The 9,432-nt window shown below is 43.7% G+C and overlaps 1 protein-coding gene across 1 annotated transcript in view; it reads left to right on the forward strand.

Moving 5' to 3' along the window:
• LOC109898832 (gamma-aminobutyric acid receptor subunit pi-like) overlaps nucleotides 1–6,575 on the forward strand; it is an 80,588-nt gene extending 74,013 nt beyond the window's left edge. The window contains exons 7-10 of the mRNA XM_020493898.2: nucleotides 3,898–4,035; nucleotides 4,631–4,783; nucleotides 5,176–5,366; nucleotides 5,704–6,575. Of these exons, the coding sequence (XP_020349487.2) occupies nucleotides 3,898–4,035; nucleotides 4,631–4,783; nucleotides 5,176–5,366; nucleotides 5,704–6,063 (842 nt within the window). The 3' untranslated portion in view covers nucleotides 6,064–6,575. The remainder of the gene's footprint in view (nucleotides 1–3,897; nucleotides 4,036–4,630; nucleotides 4,784–5,175; nucleotides 5,367–5,703) is intronic.
• The last annotated feature ends 2,857 nt before the right edge of the window (nucleotides 6,576–9,432 follow it).

The raw sequence follows: 9,432 nt of genomic DNA on the forward strand, positions 1-9,432 counted from the left end.
TATCACCCTCTGAAGCGCCATACGGTTTGCGGCTGTGGAGTTGCCGTACCATGCTGTGATACAGCCCGACAGTATTCTCTCGAAGTCCACAATCAGCTCCTTTGTTTTACTGACGTTGAGGGAGAGTTTGTTTACCTGGCACCACGCCGTCAGAATGCCTACCTCCTCCCTGTAGGCTGTCTCGTCATTGTTGGTTATCAGGCCTACTACTGTTGTGTTGTCAGCAAACTTGATGATGGAGTTGGAACTGTGTGAGGCCACGCAGTCGTGGATATGCCTGGGAATACAGGAGGGGATTGTTGGCAGATGCAAACAGGTTATCATTTTTTTGAGGACAACAGTTTTTGAGGGCTTGAACAAAAAAAGTGTTTTGAGATTTCGTTCATACTGGGGAACCGGTGTTCAAGTTGTGTGGTTGCAATATCAACAGACCCTTATCTCTGGTATATCTTTGCATGCATCATTCACGACTAAGTTTAAATTGCGTGCGGTGCAATGGACATAGGCTATAATGCACAATGTCTCAGGAAAGACTGCCTGGGTTGGCAATACTCAGTAGCCTATAGACAACAGTAAGGCCAGCAGACCTAGAACTACAGGCAGTGATGACAACATTTGCACACAAAGAAAGAGGACTTCAGGAGACCAGGGGAGTTCCTCAAGTTGGATTTCATTTGATTTAGTTGACTAGCCGGACAAAATAGTGTCTGAATTTATTTATTTATTTGAAGTTTACAACTAGCAGCTAAATACGGTATGTAGCTATAGATAGTACAATGCATAATGAAACAATCCCTAGTAAGCTAGAGTTTTGAGGGTGGACTGACGTTATTATTTGACATTAATAGACTGGTTTTACACACAGCAACTTTCTATCCAAGCTGGGAGAGAGCATGGGGACGGCTCATGTCATGCAGGTTCAGGTAGCCTATACAGGACAGATGTTTATTAGCTGATTAGTATGCTGTTGCATCAAACATTTATTTTACAATCTGCGATGCTTGAATTTCCAACTTGAATTACTGAACAGGTAATTACATTACATCATTTTTAGCAGTCTAAAAATGGCAGCATTGCAACACCATGTATAGATTTATGAAATGTTGAGACATGGACTGTGTGTGTGCCATTCAGAGGGTGAATGAGAAAATATAGAATTGCCTTGGAATGGGGTATGGTAGTAGATGCCAAGCGCACCTGTTTATGTCAAGAACGATTCATGGATTCATGAGGCGTGCAGCCACATAGACATGACTAAATTTCAGCACCATGGACAGAGGTTGGTTTGTGTGTGGCTGTCTGGCTAACACATTCTGCGTTACATAACTGTGTTACGCCAGTGCAAGTCGTGCTAAGCTATAGCTATATCACATGCCAACAACGAACTCAGTCAGAGGGAGCTACTGTTCCACTGATCCCACTCAATACACGTTGAGGTTAACTCAAGTCAAGTAAATTATTTTCCTCTTTACATTACTACCAGGCTAAACATATACTGTGCATCCCAGACTCCCAGAGCCTTGGTTCAGCAGCATGCTGAATAGCGCCAGACTGTGAGCTTTCATTATTCTTAATGTGCTGCCAAAAATGGAACATCGCTCCCCGCTCCTCTTCACTCCCCAGGCTGCACTCCACTTCCAACAGGGAAGTTTAAAGACAAAAGATGACACTGTTTAGATAGAGATGACGGTGACAAATGCAGTGGCTACCAACAGCAGAAAAGGCCTGGAGTGGGAAGATGTTCCCAGCCATGTTTGATTGTTGCTTAACGATGAGACCACACTCACCACCGTGGAGGATGCTGTACTGATTCGGTTTTGAAGATTTAAAAAAAGTCTCTGTGCAGCCATTTTAAAGATGCCCCCATCTCATTGTCCCAGTGAGTAGGATATTTTAAGAGGCAAAAGCTTTCGCTTCACCAGGCTGCAGGGTAGTGCACTTTTCAGGCTTCAGAGCACCTCAAGATCCTTATGTCCTAATGTAACCGTTCATGCTCTGCTGCACAGGACTGCGGCGCCGGCGCATGCTTCAAACTCTTATTTGCACATTGCCCTGACCCGGCAGTCATGAAAATAACGAGTTTGGTCGGGTAAAAGGGGCAAACATAACAGCACTGAAGAAGTTACAACAAGAGATCCTGAGCCTCAGCAGCTTCAAAGGCTCTGTTGCTTTTCATCAGGCTGCTCTGCATACTACGTCAAACACACTTCCTCAATCATGTATGCCTCCCTGGATTTTCATACATGTCAGGGGAGATGGTGAGACGGCAGTGTAAGAGCCATGAGATCATGGGAGATCATTCTCATTTGTCTCTCTCCTCAGTCCTCTTTCCCCCCCCACCCCCCCACCCCCACCCCCCCGACTCGCAAAAGGGTTCGAGGACTGTGTCAATTCGTTAGTAAGCAAACGGAAGTGTCCTCCCCATCCCGATAGCCATCCTACCTAGGAAGAGTTTTGAAATCTGCCACACACCCTTTCAATCAGCTTTTGTTTTGCCAAGGGGAGAAAAACATGCACACGTTTGAAAACAATATGGTACTTTTTGTTTTAGCAATAAATGTCTTGCACTACTAGCTTCATTTGTTTTGAGCACTTTACACATTTCTTTTTGGATCCACCGCTGTAAACGCCATTTGCCTAATGATGCGCAAGTGTAGGAGGATTTTCAAGCAAGTGCATTTCCATGTTCACTCTCTTCGCCGACGCTCCACGGTTAACTTTGACCTTTTTCAGGAGGAGGCGAGAGAGAACTGAAGAGAGAAGATGCAGGACTTGAGCAAATCTAATTGATAAAAGGCCAATCAATGAGTGTTTTATCTAATGAAGCAACAGGAGATGGGGATCCTCTGTGTCCCAGGATAATTTCTGGGACACAGAAATTTCTCCTCCTCCTGTCAGTCGCCTCGTAGAGCTTCTTATGCCACATCGTCCTCTGCAGGTCAATTACTGAACTACGTCTCATAATGAATCTCCAAAGGCATGATCTACGTGAGGTTAGAAAACTATTTCGGAGCAGACCTGGGTTCAAATACTATTTGAAATCTTTCAAATCCTTTGAGCATTTGCTTAACCCCACCAGATGTGCCAGGTGGGCAGGCTACGCATTTTTGGGACTTTTCATTTGGTTCCATTTCAACAGGCAAGCTCAATCAAGCACATTTGAAGTACTATAAATTATTTCAGATATTATTTGAACCCCAGGTCAGTTTCGGTGCTGTACCCAGATTATCAGGAAGAAAAACTGTCAGTACTTTATAGTTTGTGGCTTTATACAGTAAACAGCTTGCTCATAAGTTTAATATACGTTGTTATACAGTGTCACTGTGATGTCTTCTAAATCCCATGTAAACTGCTCTGTAGGATTATGTAAGGTACTGACATAATATAAGACCTGAAATATGTATGAATCAACTGCTGTCGTGTTCGGCAGGAAAGAAACTGTTAAAGCAATGCTGTCCTCATTGCCGTTGTTTCCTTCTTGCCCTCTTTTAATCCCCTTCTCTCTCCCTCTCGAAGTAAGGCTGCATTAGCATTTCCTATTCACTCCTGCCGGATGTCACAGTGCTTTACGAATGAGCAATGGAGGGCTGTTGCTACTGTATGCTACTATTATTTAATAAAACGTTTACATTTTTTAAAAGTTTGCCTGTGGCTGTCACACACTTACAGCTCAGTAGCCAGCTAACCTTTATCCATTGTTTTATGGATGACCGTTTGTGTTTCTATTAGATGTATAAGAAATAGTACACTGGTATGTGTGATGAAGTGTTACTGCAAAACATGTAGTCGCTTAGTCTAATAGACCCCCATTAACTATCTCTCTCTGAATATATATATATATATATATATATATATATATATATATATATATATATATATATATATATATATTTACAGGGGGCTACAACACCAACGATGTGATGTTCTACTGGACCAGAGGGAATGAGTCGGTCAGTGGTTTAGACACGCTGCGTCTGGCCCAGTACACAGTAGAGGACCACTACACCTCTGCGTCTGAGGCCATCTATGAAACAGGTTCGACTTTCAACTCCTACTGTACCTCTAACAATATCCTTTTGTTATCCTTTCACAACTATTTTGGGCAACTGTTTAGATTTGGTCTCTTGTGACAGTTGTTAGCCATGTTCATCTTTTAAAGGGAAGGTTCACCCACGTTACAAAATGACACATTTAGTGTCATCACCCTGTAAGCAGTCTATGGGCAAGGTATGACCGTAATCCATGCTTTGGTTTCATTTCCCTGACAGTGTTTCCATTTGCAAACGTTTTAGCATTTGTGGCACAAATCCCGTTCAAGTCATGGTACCGATATTACAATTTTTCACTGCATCATCCAAATCAAACCGAAAGTATCAGAAATGTATTGTGAATTTGAAACAAAGTCACTTATAGATGATTTGAACATGATGCGCAACAAAAATGCTAATATCTGTACCTACCTTGTCCATAGACTTCATACAGGGTAAGAAAACCAATATGTCATTTTGTAAATTGGGTGAACTATCCCTTTAAATTGATAGTTGGTTGTAAAGGAACCCTTGGGTTCTATTAGCACACTCATTCTAATATCTCTCTGCTGTCTCTCTCTCTCTCTCTCTCTCTCTCACAGGCCACTACCCCAAGCTGATCTTCCACTTTGAGCTGAAGAGAAGCATCCTGTACTTCATCCTGGAGACGTATGTTCCCTCTAGCCTGCTAGTGGTCCTGTCCTGGGTGTCCTTCTGGATCAGCCAGTCTTCCGTCCCCGCAAGGGTCTGCATCGGTAAACCACAGTTCCTTAAACCAGGAAGCACACCCACCAATCAGATCCATGTCTTTCCCACCCTATCACACTCTTCTCCATGCAAACCTGCTGATCGGAAGCTATTTGGCTGTCTGAAAATGTGTAGAATGCTGGCGGTTAGAGAAAGCAGGATGTTCCACAAGTATATCATACTCCTGGTAGCCTACCTTTATATTACTGTAGTATAGAGTACACATCTTGCCTGGTGTATTAAGGCCAGGCAACTCAAGCTGAATCCTATTGGTAGTTCATCATTAAACTCTATAACTTTGTCATTTGTTGTCGTTTGTGAATTGAAAGGAAAACTGGCGATCTTGACGCTTTCAAATATTGAATGACTCATCCACCCATTGTGCCGTGGTTTGTGACAGGAGTGACCACGGTTCTGACCATGACCACGTTGATGATGGGTGCCAGGACGTCCCTGCCCAACGCCAACTGTTTCATCAAGGCCATCGATGTGTACCTGGGCATCTGCTTCAGCTTCATCTTCGGAGCCCTGATCGAGTACGCGGTGGCCCACTTCTGCACCCTCAACCACCCCGACGCCAACATTGTCATGGTGAGGCCTTCGGCGTTTGTTATCAACAGTGGTGCGGTTATCATTGTCACGTTCGTCATCATTGTTATTGTCGCTGTAATCATCATTAGCATCGTCATTGCCGTCGTTTTTATGATCTTGATCGTCATCATCAGCATCATCATTGTCGTCATCCTCATCATTATCAGAATCGTCATCAACTTTGTCATTTCTTGTCTTCTGCGATGTCGCACACACTATCATAGTAAGTATCACGTCCTTTTTTTTCATTTCAGTCAATAGCATCAGTTGTTTGGTGCTTTAATATGTATCTTCACACATCTCACTGTGCCCCTCTCTCTCTCCCCCTCCCCTCCAGTACGGTCACCAGATGGGAGGCTTTGACGAGGAGATGAACGGCATGGTCACTACCATCGCCGCTGAAAACAATAGGGCCAAGAGGCGTAAGGAGAAAGCTGCTGCAGTCTCAGCGCCCATGGCAGAGCTGGAACTGGGCCCCTCCAGCCCCACTGGCAGCGAGCCCAAGCCCGAGTCTCCTGAGGAGCCCCCCAATCGCTGCCTCACTGTCCTGGTCCTCCTCCGCAAGTTCCTGCGCAAAGCTGCAAACTGTTGCCATGTGGAGAATCCCCACTTAATAGACAACTACTCCAGGATGACCTTCCCTCTCTCCTTTGTATTCATCAACCTCCTCTACTGGACATACTACCTGTACTTGTAACACACAGGAGTGTGTGTTTCGGTATGTGCATGTGTGTGTGTGTGTGTGTGTGGGTGTCTGAATCTGTGTGTTTCTGTTTGTAAGTGGGATTCGTTCATACTGTATGTGTTTTTTCTCAAACAATACACATGTTTACATTTACGGTCATGAGTGAGGCGTAGTGTACAGTAGAACACCATCTACAGTACAACATCCTGAGGAGAATTACATGTCCATGCCTCGTTTATTATACCTGATTCAGCTCATTACTGCTCTCATAATTGATGAATTTCCAGTAAGTTCTGTCCATGATGGCCTGCTGACAGATGACCTATGGCTGGTGTGGAGCAGAGGAGTGAGTGGCTGGATGCGCTGTGCAATATTTATGAATGAGCTGTGAAGGGAAGCATCCAGAGTACCTCTGGGTTAGGCTGGGTCCACACTTAAGCTCCGAATGGCAATATATACAATATATATATAGAGAGAGAGAGAGAGAGAGAGAGAGAGAGAGAGAGAGAGAGAACACTAAAATAACACATCCTAGATCTGAATGAATTAAATATTCTTATTACTTTTTTCTTTACGTAGTTGAATGTGCTGACAACAAAATCACACAAAATTATCAATGGAAATCAAATTTATCAACCCATGGAGGGTCTGGATTTGGAGTCACACTCAAAATTAAAGTGGAAAACCACACTACAGGCTGATCCAACTTTGATGTAATGTCCATAAAACAAGTCAAAATGAGGCTCAGTAGTGTGTGTGGCCTCCACGTGCCTGTATGACCTCCCTACAACGCCTGGGCATGCTCCTGATGAGGTGGCGGATGGTCTCCTGAGGGATCTCCTCCCAGACCTGGACTAAAGCATCCACCAACTCCTGGACAGTCTGTGGTGCAACGTGGCGTTTGTGGATGGAGCGAGACATGATATCCCAGATGTGCTCAATTGGATTCAGGTCTGGGGAACGGGCAGGCCAGTCCATAGCATCAATGCCTTCCTCTTGCTGGAACTGCTGACACACTCCAGCCACATGAGGTCTAGCATTGTCTTGCATTAGGAGGAACCCAGGGCCAACCGCACCAGCATATGGTCTCACAAGGGGTCTGAGGATCTCATCTCGGTACCTAATGGCAGTCAGGCTACCTCTGGCGAGCACATGGAGGGCTGTGCAGCCCCCCAAAGAAATGCCACCTCACACCATGACTGACCCACCGCCAAACCGGTCATGCTGGAGGATGTTGCAGGCAGCATAACGTTCTCCACGGCGTCTCCAGACTCTGTCACATCTGTCACATGTGCTCAGTGTGAACCTGTTTTCATCTGTGAAGAGCACAGGGCGCCAGTGGCGAATTTGCCAATCTTGGTGTTCTCTGGCAAATGCCAAACGTCCTGCACGGTGTTGGGCTGTAAGCACAACCCCCACGTGTGGACGTCGGGCCCTCATGCCACCCTCATGGAGTCTGTTTCTAACCGTTTGAGCAGACACATGCACATTTGTGGCCTGCTAGAGGTCATTTTGCAGGGCTCTGGCAGTGCTCCTCCTGCTCCTCCTTGCACAAAAGTGGAGGTAGCGGTCCTTCTGCTTGGTTGTTGCCCTCCTACGGCCTCGTCCATGTCTCCTGATGTACTTGCCTGTCTTGCCTGGTAGCGCCTCCATGCTCTGGACACTACGCTGACAGACACAGCAAACCTTCTTGCCACAGCTCGCATTGATGTACCATCCTGGATGAGCTGCACTACCTGAGCCACTTGTGTGGGTTGTAGACTCCGTCTCATGTGAAAGCACCGCCAGGATTCAAAAGTGACCAAAACATCAGCCAGGAAGCATAGGAACTGAGAAGTGGTCTGTGGTCACCACCTGCAGAACCACTCCTTTATTGGGGGTGTCTTGCTAATTGCCTATATTTTCCACCTGTTGTCTATTCCATTTGCACAACAGCATGTGAAATTTATTGTCAATCAGTGTTGCTTCCTAAGTGGACAGTTTGATTTCACAGAAGTGTGATTGACTTGGAGTTATATTGTGTTGTTTAAGTGTTCCTTTTATTTTTTTGAGCAGTGTATATATCTGTCTCTCTCATTCCCTCTCTCAATATACACTGCTCAAAAAAAATATATATACTGTATATGCCTCTCTCTCTCTCTGTCTCTTTCATTCCCTCTCTCATTTTATTTCTATAAGAAATCCAGTGGCCTTGGCTCCCTCCACCACATTATGGAAATGGACTCTCAATGAACCATAAACTTTTTTATATAATTTGTCATCATAGGGCAACAACTGCCAGCACCTTAACTGGACAGGAACAATGCAATAGAATGGTAGGAATATACAGCACCTAGTGGAGTAACAGTGATATATGCAGTATTTTTTCCATTGAATCTGGTAGATAGTATTTTGTGAGCTTTGTGATACACGCCATCTTAATGGTGAAGCTAGTACCTTGTAGTCGATGTTTTAGGACACTGACATTTTGAACAGAGGTGAAACCGCTACTGTAACAGGATGTCATCATCAATTGCCTGTTCATCATCCAGATAAGGGTTGAACTAACATCCCTCCTTGTCCTCTGTTGTGTGAGTTTTGTGTATGATGACGAATGTCATATATTCCCAATCATATTTTCACATATCATTAATAACAAAGGACCAAAGATTTCAATTTGCGTTGTAATCTTTCCATGGTTCCCTTTAGACTTTGTTCTGTTCCGTATAACTACTAACTACATTTTGAAATGTTGAATTATAAGTTCCCATTGAGGTGTAAAAAATCTTTCAATTAAAGTAATAGCATGCTATATCAGCATGCAAAAGGAAAACTGCAACATTTCATAGCCCTGTGCGGACAGAAACAGTCTCACACTCAATGCATGCTTGTTTATTACTTCCTTGAATATCTTAAATATTAAATGCATTTTTCTGTTACAGTGCTTTCACCCATATCCGTAAAGCCATTGTCCATAGCATAAAATAACATATGACTTGTTCATGCCTATGAAATACTAATGCATTAATGTACATAATGGAAGTCTATAGGTCGTTATCAATAAAACGTCACAATAAGGTGCAGAGCCTTCAATTTGGCTGCTGGGGGGCAAGGAGACCCCCAGCTCCGCTAAACCAGACATCTATGTGCTGTTTTCAAGGTATTATTAAATCAATGTTATATTATAACTATTTGGTTTTAATATCATCATCTCTTCAAAAAAAATACAATCACATTTTATTGGTCACATACATATTTAGCAGATTTAGCAGATATATATCTTTATGGGGTCAGTGAAATCAACTTGATTGAAATTGTTTTATATTTAGCAGATGTTATTGCGGGTGTAGTGAAATGCTTATGTTCCTAGCACCAGCAGTGCAGTAGTATCTAACAATTCAC

This window comes from Oncorhynchus kisutch, linkage group LG11, assembly GCF_002021735.2.
Source record: "Oncorhynchus kisutch isolate 150728-3 linkage group LG11, Okis_V2, whole genome shotgun sequence".
In the NCBI taxonomy this organism is placed as follows: domain Eukaryota; kingdom Metazoa; phylum Chordata; class Actinopteri; order Salmoniformes; family Salmonidae; genus Oncorhynchus; species Oncorhynchus kisutch.